The following is a 19,354-nucleotide window of genomic DNA, read 5'->3' as shown; positions in this document are numbered from 1 at the left end:
GACCTTACATATATATTTTCTTTTAAAAAGTCACTCATACAATACATAAAAATAGTTCTGCATATGTAAATTAAAAAACTACCTGTCACGCCTGAGCAGTGGTAACCTATCGAAAAGGATTGTGACTTGCGAACGTAGGTCGTAGGTTCAATTCCCTGGAAAATCTTGTATATAATTGACACTGTGTATTAATTATATAGGATTGTCACTGCTCACAATCAAGTTGCCTGAGAATAGGTGGCCGCGTCCTTTGCATACTATGATGCCACATACTGCGGTCGCTAATGTGATATATCCCCCCATAGATACGTGTGGGGGAGGTTTGTTCCTTGAAGTGGGCGTTTCTGGACTGAATTATACAATTTTATATAAATGACATTCTTTACATTATACAGGATTGCCACAGCTCACAAATAAGTTTTCAAAGAATAAGCAGCGTGTTTGACGTACCAAAATACCACACTGCGATCGCTAACCTACCTGCTATGCGTGGCGATTGTAGTATATCACCCCATAGATATCTCTAGGAGAGGCCTACGATTTGCAGTGGGTGTCTATGGGCTGAAACGACGACGACGACAATGGTTATTTGAATAGAAAAAAGTGATGATAAAATTTTGATATACAAACCAGAGAGTAATTTAAAACAGAGGTCCCTAACTCTAAAGCGCATTCGAACAGAATATATTATGTACCATAAAACATTGTAATAAAAATATAATCATATTAGTAATGTCAAGCTCAAGCAGTGAAAGAAATAGAAAGCTTATTTTGGTGTGTAAAAGGTATTTATTAATAATACATATGTTATAGACGTAACATATTTTAATCTATTTAATGTATTATATTCTTAATTATATTTATTCTTCCAGTTAAATTTGACAGTACGAAGTTTATTGGATGAAATCGTTTTTTTTCATTTTATATTTAGGTAATTTTTAAGTTACTTGAAAAAGTATAGTACAAAACAATATGTATCTTAAATTTAGAGAAACAGATTTTATTACACTTAAAAATAGGTAGTCAGCAAAGAACATTGAAGAATAAATTATTAATAATAATCGCGAGACACGAAAGAAAGAAATAAATAAAAATAAACAAAATAAATAAATTATACGTATGGAAACTGAGCCTTCAGAAGCCTTTGTTGCCGCCCATCCGCTCGTGTCTATCCACTTGCCCTCTACAGGCCATTAACTGCCGGTTTAGCAGGAAGGCTTCTGTCTCAAAAGCAGTTATTTACCGCTGATTTGGATCTGTCTCACAACTGTATGCGGCCATAAAGCATTCAATTTGGTGTCGCGATATATCAAGAGCGCGTTGTCAGCGAGCATCACGGCTTTCGAGAATATTCCGACTTGTTAATATAGATTTTTTATACATACATACTATTTCACGCAAAAATATATGTCTTCTATCTATACGATTCCATACATAATAAATTCTATAAGTTTTTCTACACACCAAAATTTTATCATAAATTGTATATCTTTTGTTAATTATTATAAATGGTATATGGTAGATTATAACTAGAATTACCCGTATAAGGTGGTAATGGGCGGGCACATTACTCGTGCAACGGATGGCAGTTAAGACCGAAAGGTTTCGAGTGACGATTCAAAGCTGGTAGAAGCATGGGTAAGCCCCGACTAGGTGATCTTCTGATTCTTCCATCCTTACTTATATATTCGACCCCCCTAGTGGGGGAGCTATCCACGCCACGTCAACCGGCTTTTGGTCGCCTCTCGAAAACCTCCGGTCTCAACGGCCAATGGCTGCACGAGCGACGTACCCCACCCACTGCCTTTTTATACGGGCAATTCTAGTTGTAATCTACCATTTACCATTTATAATAATTAAAAAAGATCATCAATTTATGAGGATACTATGATGTACAAACTCATAGAGTTAATTATATATGAACCAGCCCACTGCCACTTTAGACGAAGCATTCTATAAGAGTTCATCTTAAATGATCTCCATTGGATAATAATATAAATAAGTAGTATTTGCAATAAAATAAAGGAATTTTTGAAAAGCAAACACTTATAGCATTATAAACACTTCCTATTATATTTTACGTTGTATGTTATATGGAATCGGTTCACTTCAGCGCGTAAGATATCCCGGCTAGACAATAAAGCGCTGCAATTAATTGTAACGATGTCGATGTTTGCGCTTGAAACGAACGACAATCGCTTGATAACTTCGTACTGTTATTGCTAGCGACTGCAGCGCTTTAAACTTATATTACACGTTTTATTTTATTTCTTAATCTGTGACATCGACAATTATCTGTGGAGTCATTGAGTGTTTAAATATTTATTAAAAATATATACTTTTACTATCATATACTTTGTTATTTTTTCACGCTGTCACAATAAACTTTTTTTCTCCAAATGATCATGTGATACATTTTGAAAGTTCATCATACAAAAACGTTACTACGGTGTGAAGAAGTTTTTAAGTTAATAATACACTATTAAATGAATTGTTCTACTATTGTATTATAAATATTGTGGAAGTGAATACAAAAATGAAATCGTCTGAATTTATAGGCTTTTCACAGATTAGCTTGCGTTTAGAAACCAACATGAAGAAAGCCACATTTTAAAAAATATATAACTGATATAAAAAATATATAAAATAGTTCTGGAGTTCAAACAACTATGTGTGTTCGCAGATCAATTGATACATATTTTAGTTAAAAGATCCCATTACAGGGAAGTTCAACTTGATTCTAGTCTGTCGAATCGGACTTTTTTGTCTTTCTTTATCATACCATACATGTATTATATTTATGTATTATGTGTACTTGTAATACATATATCTTTATGATATATGTATCTATTATGTATTACATTATATAATAATTATAAATTTTAAGTACTCTGTATAAAGACATCCAATGATTCTCTTGAAGAAATCGTCATTTGGAATAACAAGACCGTTTTAATTTCATCTTGTCATTGCTTTTTTTTATTTTGTTGATGTCCTGAAAAGATTAAAAATAAATTAATTAATTAAAAATATAATCTGAATTTTTTCGTCTTTCAGACTAAAGTTTTTCATGTCTTTACGACACTCACTAATTATTTATTATAATTAATTAACGTTAACATCAATAAATGTAATATTTATCACCGTTGACATCGTCTTTTCAAACTACTGAGACCTGCTGCAAGGCGTAAGATGCAGCTAAAGATATCTATGGGAGGATATACAATAATCGCCACGCAGTATGATATTATGGTACGCAGAGGATACTGCTACTCATTCTACGGAGCAATAACAATCCTATATAATTAATGCACAATGTGTGAATTATATATAAGACTATATCCCAGGGATCCAACCCGTGACCTAGGATCGCAAGTCTCTGTCTTCTACAGCTGGGGTACTACTGCGGAAAATAAATAAAATTATAATAGACACAAAAAACAAAATAAATTTAAAATATTAAATAAATCCCAACTAAACTAGAATAAGTGTGTATAAATATAATCATTTAACTGATCAGAGAATACAATAAAACTTTACTAATTATACTTAAACACACACAATATTTTGTTCTATAGACACGGTATATCGTTGTCGACATACCGCGACTTCTCTTTCTTAAAAACACATTAAGTTGTCCATAATGTCCCTCATTGTCTCAGCAAATAAATCTAACATCCGAACTTGGTTTATTTATTTGCTACGCTCCTAGAACGTATTCAACTGTCGTTACTAATCTAGTCCCCGCGCACCGGAATGTTCTCGAACGATAAATAAGCAGATGCGTAAATTACCCGAATTTCGCGTTAAGGGTGAGTTGTGCAACAACAATTATAAAGCACGAACATCCCTTTAATTGGACTTAACACAGTAAGGAATGGCTCCCACGAAACTCGTTCGAGATACGCCGAGGGAGGGAAACAACTGCCTAGTAAAATTCGCACTATCATTATTATCACGACCGCTTACAGTTAAAGGGGTTTGCAGTGCCCCACTTCCAGTGACATAACCCCTTTTAATACTCATAGTTTAATATACCATCTATATATATCATCTATTCATTATTCGATTATGTTAATTTAAATATACACATTGAAAACACGACCTAAATAAACTTTTTTTTTAATTTATTTATTATGATATATTTAAATGAATATAACACTGCAGAAAAATTGTATCATATAAAACGATATTTATATAGTTAATATAATTAAATATCATTATCTTATTAGGTGATGATTATTTTAACTTTCTCGTTATGTTTACAAATGAAATTTCTATATTTGGACCTATATATAACTTGTTTTCATTGAATTATTATTCCACGTAATTTAAGACCATAGACGCCAGTCATAGGCCTCTGGCAAAGATATCTATGGGAGGATATTTCATAATCGCCACGTTTGGCAGGTGGGTTGGCGGTCGAAGTGTGGTATTATGGTACGCAAAGGACGCTGCTGCAAATCCTCTGGAAACTTGTGAACAATTGCAATCTTATATAATTAATGCACAAAGTGTGAATTATTAGATTGTATCGGGAGAATCAAACCCGCGACTTATGATCGCAAGTCCAAGTCTTCTATTACTGATCTATCTCTGCGTAATGATTATTATTGCTGTGTATTTCAAATTATTTAATGAACGTTTTATATCTCAAAATATCACTTATTGATTATTAATGCTCTTTCTGTATCTCGTCTATTTGTACTTTGTCATATTATATTAATACTTTTTGCTTATAGCCTAAATATTTTTTGCATACATTAAGATAATATTAATATGTTTGAAACAATTGTTAAATCTATTTAAATCTTAAAGAATCGTAAATATCTCTCACATATTTTATACACACGTTTTAGCATTATTTTAACACGATGTTTACAATTAAATTTTTCTTTGTACATTTTGACATATTTAAAACTTTATAATAAAGATGAATTATAAGATTAAAATGTTACTTAAATGTTTTAAAAAAGTAGGTTACAAATGTATATTTAAAACGGTCAATAAGTTTAAAATAATATAGACATGTCCGTAATTTTCAAAATTATACTTTCTATTGTTTTGCAATGATTTTTTAAAATTTGACTTTATTTTTATAACAGAATACACCTATGTTATGAAAACATATAAATATATGTTATTTATGTTAATGAACATTGCCATTATTTATACAGGCTTAAAACATGACATGCGCAAATTGAAATAACTAAAAAATAATTAACAATACATTTAAGAACAATAAAGAAATAAACATACGTGTATGAACCGAGAATAATTATGTTCTACAATCCGATATCTGTCTGTCTCACCTGAACTGTGTCACAAAGCAGAACGGACCCCCAAGAGAGACCGGGGCGGATTTAAACGAAGCCTTATGAAACAATGAAGCGATAACGGCAAGCGTCTAGGGGTACTATCTTTATTGCGAGCTCATCTCTTGCACTGCGCTTGTAAATATATTTTAACTGAACCAAAAGGTATGCTTAACAAATATTTATAACCTTCATAAATAGTTCAGTAAACTAAATCTACGTAACGAGATTAAAACAACTAAAATCCTACTTTAAGCAATCTAAGTTAATATAACTTGAAACTTGACTGAAATAAATTAGTAAACTGTTTTAAGTTGGAGAGATGTCCTTGTTAAAATCGTCTAAAATGAAGTTATGTACGCAACTTCCAACCGTACTGGCGTATATCCAGCAGAAGGCTTTGTGTTCCTAAAATTAAACGATGATCACTGTTTAAGGAAGTTGATAAAAGTGATCGCGGATCACAAAAAAATCTGGACAGTTACATATTATGATAAACATGTTCAACATTCGTATCAATCTTTTATCAATAACAAGTTATGGCTACAATTACAAATTCATCTAAAATTGATAAAAATATTCTTATAAAATAATACAAATAAAAACGAAAGATTCGTCAAAGAATATTATTATTATTACGTTTATCTTTTTATTTTTACTTATTGAGGAAACGTAAATAGTTACAAGCTATAATATATATAATATAATATAATATAATATAATATAATATAATATAATATAATATAATATAATATAATATAATATAATATAATATAATATAATATAATATAATATAATATAATATAATATAATATAATATAATATAATATAATATAATATAATATAATATAATATAATATAATATAACATAACATAATGTAATATAATACAGTTAGAAGTTCATCAAAGAAGGTCATCAAAAGTTGTTGTGTTTGTTGTTGGTTCGTCACAGATATGTACGAGCTTAGAGCAAGTTTATTTTTTGTTTATCGAATATTTATTTTCATTTATTTAAAATTCTATGTTCTATTAAAATGGCATCCTCGTAGTTACATATTTTAAGTTGATAGATGTTACAATAGAAAAGTTCGATTAGATTTTATTTTCAATCAAATTGGGCTTTCCGGATATCTATGTCTTGATGAACTTGATGACCTTGTTAAAATCTTTTCATTCGTCCATTCAGAAATGATGGATGCCAATGTCCAATAGTGGACATGTCAATAATACACTAATTCCAACTCGTTCTCTAGTTCTTCGAGGTAATAACTCCACGAAGTCTGAACTAGAAGTGATTCAATTCATCAAGCTTCGCCCATATTTATACCGATTTAAAACTATGAAAACTATGTTCAACAAATAAAAATCGACAGCCAAGTTTTCAATTCACAAGTCTGAAATTATTGTAGCTCCTACATTCTAATTTCGAAAATTGATTTTATAATTCAAACATATGTGTAACCTCACAATATAGATTATACAGGGTGATTGTTTATAGTTAGTGTGGTCCGTAGATGTGACCTTGTTTTTTGTAAATTATACGATACACCTAATCCATAAATCATTGCTTTTATAAATAACAAAAAACACATTGATAATACACTAAGAAAAATGTTTTCAAAATTAGAATTACAGCAAATTAAATTATTTATTATTTGTTATCTGTCCCTACAGACATTATATTGACAGAAGTTATTTGCCAGTCGTTTTTCTGAAAAAAAATAAATAAAAACATTACAGATTGTTTAAAGTAAACAGGGTGATTTTAAATAAGTGTTATAAAGCTTTTTGCTGTAAATACTGTTACACCTATAGGCAATCACCCCATATATTACTTATAATCATGTAAACATCCCGTTTCGTAAATTTTTGGTACAAAACCAATAAAGCAACTCTTTTTAATTTACGAGTCCCTTAACATCCTGTTTGACTCAAACACTCTGCTCACTTAAAATTAATATATTTCGTTTATATGAGAATTTCTAAACGAAATAATGTTTATGTTATTACAAAAGGATTCTTGATTACGTTCATAATAAACATTGAAATTATTACGTTAGGTACGCGAAGGGTCTGTTTACTTGTTTCCTAACAAATAAACAGACAAAATATAATTTATTTCGTTAGACTCACTCGGGGTATTCCATTGATGATAACATTTTTAATCATAAATATATTTTAAACGTATAGTAATATGTTCGTCTTTATTAAAAAAGAGGTTGTATTTAATCTTATGTTATTTATCTGTTTTTAAACATAGCGGTACTTGCATAGGTATATATGTAAATCATCTTTGTCGTTCCAGCCGTAAGTGTCCGCTATTGATCGAGCCTCCCCCATAGATTATCAGGACCTATTAGGTGCAACATGCATTCAGCCTCTTCCTTGCATGGCTATGACGCCTGTCTGCTTTATCAGTAAAAGTCTCACGCTGTTCCTTATGGCCAAGCTGCATGAGCAACCACAGTCGCTCAAGAAGCCATAGAGAGAGATTTGCCTGGGATTTCTCTACGGAGTCGAATCAGGAATAAAGAATTACGTAGATGAACGAAAGTAGCCGACATTGTCCAGCCGAATGGCACGTTGAAGTGGCACCGGGCAAGCCACATAACGTTAGGTTTCTGGAATGATTCCCACAGACTGACAAACACTACTACTTCGACTATCAAAGAGATTTAACGGTTTTTAATGTGATATAAATTATCTTCTTTTTAACATCGTCAAAAAAAATTTAAAATACCGTTGCAAAGATAACGATAGAGTTATTCCGTGTTTAACCAGATGGAGTGGCTAAAATCCTGAAACTGCCTTCAACAACTACTGTCAAATTTACGGGAACGTTTTCGAATACTACCGTGCTATCGCAGTTCCAAGAGCTATTCCCACTCGTTATCATAAAGACACAAATAGAATTAGCTCACGCGCCATCGCGAGACCCGGGTATGTGTTCGGCTGATCATCCTACACCAATCGACATAGCCATCTTTTGGCAGTTTGAGGGCCTCCTATAACCTCTTCCAATAGCCATGTCTCCAGAAGATGAGAAGGTGTGATGTTATTTCTCTCTCCCTCTTTACAGCCTACTTTTACAACTTTATTTACGTTTCCTAATAAAGCTCCGATGTCGAAGCAGGCGACTTAGAAATTTTCAAAACAATTCAATTATACAAATTAAATACATAGGATTCTTCATTGTCATTTCTATTAAGAATCCACTATATTTTTCCACAATCCCAAACTGAATAAATTAGAGAGCCGTGTCTATTAAAACGTGGCCAGCGACAACAATCTCGTCATATTCATACTTCTTTTTTTTACGTTTAACTTTCCTAATGTTATAGAAAAGATTCTAATATACGAAAAAATAAAAATTGTGCGGAAATTTGAAATATGGCTATTGATACTACACATCTAACTATACTGTTTCGAACTTCGCGCGTTTGACGGTTCGCTCCGAACTTCGCGCGTTTGACAGTTTGCTTCGAAATTCCCGTTTGACAGTTCGCTTCAAATTTCAAGCGTTTGACACTTGATGCGTTTCTTAATATTGTTTAACAGCTGCATCGGCCAGTATTAATCCATATCACAAATTTATTTATTTGTTTCACATCTAACCAATAATTAAAATGATCACTCTGAAATATGATTTATTGATTTAGTTTATCTATTGCAATGCGACGGGTCAATAATTTCCGATAGTACAGTATGACAAGATAAAAATACTGGCAACACTTATGACGATTTATTTCTGTAATCTATTTTATATTTAATCTGTAATCTTTTTATAGTCTGTTTTAAATTGCCTCAAATTGTATTGTATCGTTTTACTATTAATTCTTGGAACTTCTATTTATTATTAACTAACATCATTGCATTTTAATTTGCAAGCTATAGTCTCATTTAATAAAGAACACTTCACGTTATAAATTACAAAATTATAACATCGTTGTCTTCTAGTGGTCTTTTAATGAAAAAAACAAGCATAGTGCAAATTAAAAAACCTGAAAATGTTTCATATACACCGTGATCGCTTATAGATTTAAAAGGTTGAATGTAGATCATTTATCAGCAAAAAGCTGTAAATAATTTTCACCTTTTTCCAATCACCTTATAAAGAGTGATCAATATTAAACACGTTACGTTATTTTTTTTCTCTTAGAATTTGTTAGACCAATAACTTCTGACAGACTTTATTGTCTGCCGGGACAAATGGTAAAGAATAATTAATTTCAATGTAAGTAGTAATATAAATTTTGGAAACGATTTTTCTTACTTCTTCTTGTTATTTATTATATTCACCTGTTTAAAATCTTTATACCTATAACCAATCAAGTTGCATAAAAACTTTTTGAGATTTTTTTTAATTCACACTAGTCTTTTGATATTTATTTTTGAAATTTATGACGTATTATATAACGTATAGTGTTCTATATTACATGAGACTACAGCTTGCAAATTAGAATGTAATATCGTTAATGTTAATAATATATAAATTTTTTAAGAATTAATAGTAATACGATAAAATATAATTTTTGAAGAAAATTGGAACATGCGAAACCGGGCAAAATATAATAAAACATAGTAATATATTATAATTAGATCACATTTTAAATTCACGGGCCTTTTAAGTTTCCAGAACCCTCCGCACCGTGAACTCAACTCAGATGAAGCTATAAAAGCCTTCGTCCTAATAGCACCTACATCAACAAAAAATAAGTAATTAGATCACGACATTAAAGGAAAGAGAAACGTTACAAGTGTTGTAAGCATTGTTATCGCGTCGCAATAGCGATAAACTAATTAAAAGTTTTATGAATTAACAACAGTAATACGATACTTGTATAATTATTATGATAGTTTTGAAAATAGAATTAAATTGAGTGAATGTGCAAACTACGAACTCCGGGTGCAATAAACAAAGCGGCGAATTGCCAGTGCCAACCAATTACCCCCTACTTAACATCGAAGTGCAGTAGGAAGCCAGCTTTCCAGTACGGGGCGAAGTTTCGAAGCCCGCGTTGCATTTTTGGATGTCCGCCCAGTACTTGTTGCAGGGAACGGGGAACCACCTGTTGCTCTGGCCGGGCCTATAGCGGCTCGCCGACGGATTTTTGCCCTGGGAAATACATAATGAATGCGTTTGCCGTTTAGTTCCCGCATTGTACTTTCAGCGAGCGACGGAATCGCCTTTGTGGGTCTAATGGGGTTACATTTTTAAAGAGCCACTTTCAGCCGTGTCAGAAATGCCTTTGATAGTTGGAGGCACTTGCTTTAAATTACTGTGTAATCATCATTTTTTAACGCTCTTTTAAATTTTAAATGACAAGAATGTTTATTACAATAAAGCAAACCATACAGATATCATATTTTATGTAATTATATCTTCAAATCTAACTCTGTCACGTCACTAGTATTTTTAAATCAGAGTACGTTTATAACTCATGTAATTCAAAGTTGAATGAATCCTTTACAGAGTATATAAGTAATTGCGAACAGAGTTTCAATTTTTTTTTATATATGGCAATATTTTTTCTTGTTACAGGGGGCGTCCTCGAGCTTAGTGGTTAAATTTGCGGACACAGAGAAAGAACGACAACTGAGACGGATGCAGCAGATGGCCGGCAACATGAGTCTTCTGAACCCCTTCGTGTTCAACCAATTCGGAGCCTACGGAGCTTACGCGCAAGTCATCACTGAGCAGGTACAGCCCTATGTGACATTTGACCGTAGGGAAAACCCCACGTCGTTGATCAATGAATAGAAGGAATCGCTTATCCACAATCGATTGTGTAATATCTGTCTTCATTTAACCAAGCCGTATCTACTTCAATTAACAAACCTAACAGATGCAAAAAGAAATGACACTAATAGATCATTACAGTATAAATCAGTTTATTGTCAAATTGACATACTAGACAATTTTTTTAATTAAATACAAATAAATAATTACAGCATAGATCAGTTTATTGTCAAATTGACATACTAGACAATTTTTTTAATTAAATACAAATAAATAATTACAGCATAGATCAGTTTATTGTCAAATTGACACATTAGACAATTTTTTATAAATAAAGCAAATAAAAAAAACCATCTATTTCAAATAAAATCATAAGATTATTTGAATAAGGAACAGATAAAAAATAATTCACTAAAACATTTCTCAAAATAGATTTTAAATTTTGCAGTATAAAATAGCAGTAAGCAAATATTAATGTTCAATGATATATTTAATATTTATTTAGCTATGAGCTTTAAATATGTACGATTATTTCAAACACTAAAATTCTGAGCGGCATATATCACAGATTATATATGGTTTCACATAATTAATTTTCATTGTCAATTTTAATACAATATGATGAAATATATTGTCATAATAAAAATAATATTAATGTGAACTTGTTACAGATTTGTGAGTTTATGTATAATTGTGTAATTAAAGAGTAATTTATGAAAATAAATGAAAGACACCGTTACATTATACATCCTTGTACTGGGCATCCATCTTTATCCTTTCATATATAGAATGTGCATATGACATATTTTCAACATGATGTTTACTATATGACGTCATCCACGATCTACCTATTTCATTGTATTGTAGCAGCGTAAGACATCCATCCATCTCGTGGACTGACGACCTTATGAAGGTCATGGAAAAACCCTGGACGAAGACTTCCAACTGGACCTATTCTATGGGAACGTATGTCCAGTAGTGGGCTTCTTATGACTGAGATGACGATGATGATGATTGTAGGTTAAAATATAACCTCAAATATTTTATACATAACCTAATTTTAAGTTAATGATATAATTTTCCCTCCTGCTCTATAGATTTAAATATAGCTCCAATGATAATAAGCAGATCTAATGAATAACATGAGAGAAGCCAATAATTTGTGAAGTTCACAAATATTGGATTCCATAGTGTTCAAACCCTCAAACTAACACATAACGGCCGCGGCTTCGTGCGGTCGGGAACTAATATTTATTGTTGTAAAAAGTTTGAAATCCCACAGCAACAGGCAGCGCTGATGGTGGCTGCGACAGCCCAGGGCTACATCAGCCCCATGTCGGCGATCGCGTCCCACGCTCTCAACGGGATGGCAAACTCCGTCGTACCACCGGCTTCTGGTATTCATTTCAGCCACTTTAAACCACGTTTAATCTATTCCACCACCAACTGCCAGCAGTCAATATTCTTTTTTATAAATAATAAATATGCAATATTACTAAATGACAATACAACAAAACATTGCGTCGAAGTTGACCGCTAAAACTGTGACTTTTTTTGGTAAAATTAATATTATTTCATAACAATATGATTATTAGTGCAATAACTTGTTTGTTAGATATTGTTGTGTTATATTTTTTCTTGTTTGTGAGGAAAATATTCAGGATAGACACAATGGATATATCCTTTCTAAGGACAAGGTTATGTGAGATTTTTAGCCACTAAAACTCCCCTCGGCTGTCATCTTCCGTATCTCTTTCGGAGGCGATGGATCTCCTTCGAAACTCGCAGGTGCTCCTCAGTACTATGCTATCACACATTCTGCATCTAACGTTTTTCAACGACTTTAAGAAGTAGCCTATCCTACAGAATAGTATATCTCTACAGAACTTTACAGCGCTTTATATGACCTGTCTACCACCAATTTAACTTTTTTCTTTCCAATCCGCCAATTAAAGTATATACCTAAGGCCAAATAATAATCGTAAAGCAACGTTTTGCCAACGTTTTTAAAATCCTTCCTAAAGTGACCGGACATAAAACGTACCCACACTGCGGTCTACGATTCAAAAACTCGGCACAGAACAGCTGCCAAGTCGACAAGCCAAGCATTTTGATGAAAGCATCAAACAGAGTTTTAAAACCTTTTGATCTCGTCCTAAGTAATTAAAGAAAGCATCCAAAAAAAGGGGTTTTTTACGTAATTTCTACTCAAACAATATCTCTTACTTTCATGTCGGCTTAATAATTAATATTGCTTTTCTTTTAAAGAATAAAAAAAGATAATTTAATACTTCAGAAGAAATTAAGGTAGAAAGGATTTCAGATCGCAGGATACTTTGAAAGCGGATCCCTTTATAAACAAACTTCTTTTAGTTTTTAACTTCTTTCAGTGAGTCGCACTGGGGAACTTTGATTTGACTTCATAAGTTCGTTAATTAGTTGCTTAATAAGAATTTTACAAGCGAGATTTCTCGTACATCATTAGACACTTATATTTCTTTTTTGTATTAAAAAAAAACTTATTTATAAATGTTCACGGTTATTAATTACTTGTCCATGTAAATTTGTAATAAATAAAATGTTTTTAATAATTTATTATAAATATTTTTCATCTGCGGTTTGTATTAAGATCAATAGCACAGATTAAAAATGAATATTTTGTTACATCAATAGTTGACACATTTGCTAGTGTTGCTAGCGGAATGATCGATGCTGTCTTTGTATGTCTCGTAGCAGATTAACCTTGTAACATGTCTCTTCTTACAGTGGATGTACAGATCGTATGTACTTCTTGTGCTAATTGATGAATGACGTGTATTATAGGGATTGTCACGGCTAGCCTATTTTAGTTTTCGCACTTTGTTTTTTTCGTCAATTTTTCCCTAATTAAAAAATCTAATTTTTTGTAACCAGTTGCATGTATTCGAACACAACATCTAACTAGTAAAATTGTTAAACGATACGATGTTTATAAAAAATGTTTATTAACAGCATTCTTCATTTTTTACACGACCAAAAATTCGTTGGCTATAATTTCTAACATATTAGATCTTCTATTATAATACGTATCTTAAATCTTCACGCAAACTCGTGATTAGTCTAGATGATTCAAAGAGGAAAATAATATGAATAAGTGAGGTAAACAAAAGAGTGGAAAATGTTTAGTCTAAATCGCACTACATCTTTATCAACCACATTTGTAAGTAACATTATTCTGACGTTTGTTGCGGAACTTTCCAGAGAACTTCTCGGGTCTGGCGATAGGCACTGGCGGTGGACAGCCTCTGAACGGTGCGCTGCCGTCCCTGCCGTCGCCGACCATGCCCGGATTCAACATGGCGGCCCAGACTAACGGCCAGCCGCCGCCGCAAGACGCCGTCTACACCAATGGCATCCACCAGACTTTTACTGGACGTAAGTTAACGACAAACTAAAGTGATACAGTTTTACTAAACGGTAAAGTCAAAAAAGTCAAAATATACGACAGTCGAAGCCGAGAATGACTGCCACCCCATTACTATCTTACTCACCTTGTACTAGATAAATTTTAATATATTTTAAGTTAAAGTATGCAATAGTGGGGAAGCTTAATTTTAGGTTTCTTTGATACTGAGCTCCTCTAATCTTTTCTTCACGATGTAAACAAGTAAAAACGAGTAAAAAATGTTTTTTATATTTTGGTCAAATATGTCGTTTGAAATTTCCATTTCGTTACTTCTAGCAGTTCCAGTGACCGCCCAAGGACTGCCGAACGGAGAGGCAGCTGCTCTTCAGCATGCCGCCTTCTCCGGAATGCAGGCCTTCCCCGGAGTCGGTGAGTAACGGCTTCCAAATCGCTTGCTTTTATTATCTGTATTCAGTTTTTTTATTTTATTTTAACTAGTGGCTTTAAACAGTCAATGCAGTCACAATATTTAAATAAACAATAAATTAAAAGTACGACTTTATTTACCTTGTTAAATTTTTTAAACAACTCGGATTCAATTACGTTTTTTTTTCACAAAGTAGGCAAGAATAATTTTTTCTGACAGATTGCCAAAAAAGTAACCGCGATCGGAACACAAATTATCGGAGAGGATTTCGACGTTACACTTACAAACAAACCAAAACCCTAATTTGACATCTGACAAATTAAACAAAGTATTGCCAACTCCGGACCGAAAATTGTATTCACAAAGTCTGTTGGAGTATTTCACTGTTCCCATTAAAAAGGCACATCTATGTCTTCTTTATTTCGACCTCGATTCTGTTCCAGTGTTCTTAATCAATTCGTCAATCAAAATGGACATCAATTATTTGACTTGTCTTTTCCATTTCATTTCAATGTTATTCATTTCTGTTCAAAATACATAATGAATTTAAAATTATTCTATATTCTATCGACGCTAAAGTCAATATTATTAAAAATTTTAAAAATACTATTAAAATATTCAGAGAACAATTTTTTTGTTTTAATTTTCGATAGACTATAGAAAAATTTATACGCAAAACTTTTTTAATATTTAAATTCGGAATGATCTCCGCAGTAGTGACATGAGCTTTATATAGATACTTATAGAACATTGATCGATCTTTTACAAATTACGTATTTTAAATATGGAATCCTAATCGATAACTTTCTTAATTAAGATCGATCATTGATATTTGCGATATGATTAACTATTACATATTGTATATTGTTCAATGTTAAATATGAATCGAAAGTAAAATGCACTGTTGCTCCATAGCACGCTACAGAATATTAATATCTTGCGTTCACTTCCAGTAGTCGCGTAATCGATGTCATATTTATTTATATAAAAGGTATTTACAGCGAGTAGTTTGATATTAATGCTTATCAATTAGTACATTTACAAATTTCATTTATATATTACTTCTAAACGTTGATTTACTTTTCAAAAATAGCTAAAAACAATTTCAAGATCCAATCCAGATAATTGTCGCAAAATTTTATCTCAAACAAACAAATCTTTGATTTAATAAATAATACAAACATTTTTATTTATGAAGAAGTATAATAGCTTGTACATTTTCAAATACTTTTCCTAGATTATAAATATTATAACTTTATCTCACACAAAATAACTCATTATTAGAAGTAACACAAACTTTTTTTTGGCTCCTACATTTCACATTTTGATATGTTAACAATTAGAATAGCTATATATAAATTTCCTGAAACACTACACTACACTACACTTTTTATTACAAGGTTATAATTATTATAAATTTACCTCAAACAATTAAACAACATGTTATCTTAGAAATACTGCGTACTTATTTATGTCGTTGTTAATTTTTATTTACGAAATTTCACAAACAAGTAGATAATAGCTTAATATCGTGTGTAATTGATATTATATATTGCATGTATGAGTACACGCAAATATTAGGTGTTCATTGTGAAATGTGCAAATTGATGTTCGACAGCTTACCCAGCGGTTTACGGGCAGTTTCCGCAGCCCATTGCTCCACCGATGTCCACCATAGCTCCGGCACAGAGAGAAGGTAAGTGGAGCCTTAAGACGGAGGCCTATGCATCGGTCACATCGTCCATGGCCTTATCTTCATCGTCCCTTTATCTTCTCCAGAAAGGAAAGTCGATGTCCCGAACTATCGGTTACTCGAACCTATTTTTATACCTCAACGTTGTGTTACTAAGTTCTAGTTACAATGGTAGTAGCTGTCATAGGAAATTTTCAAAATCATAAATTTACTTCTAACACTCATCAATGATTCATAATTCTATCATCCAATCATTTTTTACATTAAAGTAGTTGTAAAAAATTAATTATTAGTTATTAAATATGCTGTTGAAAATTTACTATAATTAAAAACCATTCTGGTTCTTACTTTCAATTGCAATGCATTTGTTTCATCTCTTTCTTTCCATCTACAGATTTTGTTTCTCAATGATTTTTACTCTTAAATAAATTGCATAGGACACCAGATACGTTACAGGTCCGAAGATGCAGCGTGTTGGGACATCTGTAACAACATAATCGCCAACGTTTGTTACTATGGAATGTGTGTTGCTATACATTGGAATTGTATGTTTGTCGCCCTCAATGTTCGATGTTTTGATGTTATGTATTAGTAGAACTAGTTACATAAGGTGTGTATCGCGGACAATGCTAGTATCCAGAGGCAGATTTGTGAGTTCTTTAAAGATTTTCTTATGTTCCCAGGCTGCTCCATCTCGGGGCCCGAGGGCTGCAACCTCTTCATCTATCATCTGCCGCAGGAGTTCGGCGACGGTGAGCTCATGCAGATGTTCATGCCGTTCGGGAACGTGATTAGCAGCAAGGTGTTCATCGATCGTGCTACCAACCAGAGCAAATGCTTCGGTTAGTCTAATACGATTCAGTTATGAATATACCTACATTATTCCATCTCGCTTCAACATTATACAAACCGATAAAACCAAAACTAAAAAATCTGTTTTTATATAAATTCTAGCATACTCTGTGATCCAAAAGTAAGGTAAAATTGTCATTTAAAACCTACTAAAGCAACGTCCAATAATCAAAGAGTTGGTGCTTGAAAATCAGCGATTAAAAAATAGAGACCTCACAGATAGTTTTGCAATATCATTTGACTAAACCATTTAGAAGAATGTTTTGCGCCTCAGATACGTCAAATCTCGTTTTTTTGATATCATACTACATAGGTTCCTCGCAACTTTTTTTCCGAAATCTCGATTCAAATAATTACACTCTTCTCGACTTCTGGCTACTTAGCGAACTTAAAAGGCCAATTCAGCAACGCCGTTTAGACACGATTAAAGAGATAAAAACCAAATTTAAGAAGGTCTTGAAGAGGTATCCCGGAAAATACTATTCCTAACATTTCGAAGACTGCAAAAGGCGTTGGAAAAAGTGCGTTTTATCGGACGGGGATAACTTTGAATGGGCTGAAATATATTTGGAAGAATCAAAAAGAATTTGCATTTTATGGAGAAATTCACCTAACTTTCTGATCACAATATTATACCTACCGTTACCTCTCATAATTAATACCAACTTTCTAAATGGCAACACTACGCACCCAGATTGAACTAGACGATAAAATAAACTACTCAATTATACAAAATTTTGACAAAATAAAGTACAATATTAGATATTTAAATTGGAAACAACCCAAACATTGCTATGTTAACTCTCTTGTTAAACATTGCTATGTAAATACTGCTATGCTTCGCAGCGGTCTCTTTTAAAGTGGAAAAGAATTATGAATAAAACATCACCCAAAAATCTATCTGCACTCTACCAACTGATAGTATAAGAGCCTGTGAACTGTATCATAAACACTTTAGTACTATTTATCTACCAAAGCCACGGTAAACCAATTTTCTTAACAGTTCATCGTTTTTACTTATGTTGAGAGTATGTACTGACAAACATTGACCTTTTATAAAATTACGAAGGTCTGTGATTCACCAGCTCTTATTCTATATATATATATATATATATATATATATATATATATATATATATATATATATATGTGTATATATATATATATATGTATACATATGTATATGTATATATATATATACATTTATATATAAATATATATCCCTAATATATATATACATAATTATACATATAGAAACGCTGTTACTTCGGACGGCTTCAATAGATGGCGCTACTTGTCGATTAACTCACGCTATCTTTTGATGCAGGTAGTTGCATGTGCGGGCACCAATTGTGTCCAAATTATTGAACTTATATAAATCAACGAAGACGCGACTTTAATAATAATACCGCCGGTACATTTAACTTGATATGATATTGCAGAGTTATACTAAAATTAAAATAATACTTACAGATTCATATTTGATCTATACCACTTGTATTATCTCACTTTTGATATAAATGATGAAGATCTCCAGCTCTAACTTAAATTCAAGCATTAACCTAGTGCCTTTGGACTTCATTGGTGCGCAAATCAGTACCAGAGTTTTGACAACATGCCTCAAAAGACTAGTCAGAGTCGACCAATAAGAGTCCAAAGTAAAAAGGAATCTCATTTAGAATTTCCCCCTAAAAAAAATGTTTTGTAACCTTAGTATACAGACTATAGAAGCTTATCAAAAGGCCAACCGTACGTGGGCCACCCGAGTAGTATATCTATAAAAATTTAATAATTTTATCTGTCTGTTGTTCCAGGCTTCGTGTCGTTCGATAACCCGGCATCTGCCCAAGCCGCTATCCAAGCGATGAATGGGTTTCAAATTGGTATGAAGCGACTGAAGGTCCAGCTGAAGAGACCAAAGGACGCCAATCGGCCTTACTAA

General features: G+C 32.4%; 1 protein-coding gene across 1 annotated transcript in view; it reads left to right on the top strand.

The window, feature by feature from the left end:
- Positions 1–19,354, top strand: part of bru3 (bruno 3) — a 221,721-nt gene extending 202,367 nt beyond the window's left edge. The window contains exons 3-9 of the mRNA XM_068776633.1: positions 10,858–11,016; positions 12,338–12,452; positions 14,296–14,469; positions 14,777–14,869; positions 16,486–16,563; positions 17,226–17,402; positions 19,227–19,354. Of these exons, the coding sequence (XP_068632734.1) occupies positions 10,858–11,016; positions 12,338–12,452; positions 14,296–14,469; positions 14,777–14,869; positions 16,486–16,563; positions 17,226–17,402; positions 19,227–19,354 (924 nt within the window). The remainder of the gene's footprint in view (positions 1–10,857; positions 11,017–12,337; positions 12,453–14,295; positions 14,470–14,776; positions 14,870–16,485; positions 16,564–17,225; positions 17,403–19,226) is intronic.

The sequence above is a fragment of the Battus philenor genome, unplaced genomic scaffold (genome assembly GCF_028537555.1).
Source record: "Battus philenor isolate CCGP_79_NKW_IND1 unplaced genomic scaffold, ilBatPhil1.0.hap1 SCAF_12, whole genome shotgun sequence".
Taxonomy (NCBI): Eukaryota; Metazoa; Arthropoda; class Insecta; order Lepidoptera; family Papilionidae; genus Battus; species Battus philenor.
The sequence above is the reverse complement of the archived record's forward strand: the minus strand, read 5'-3'. Positions and strand labels throughout refer to the sequence as shown.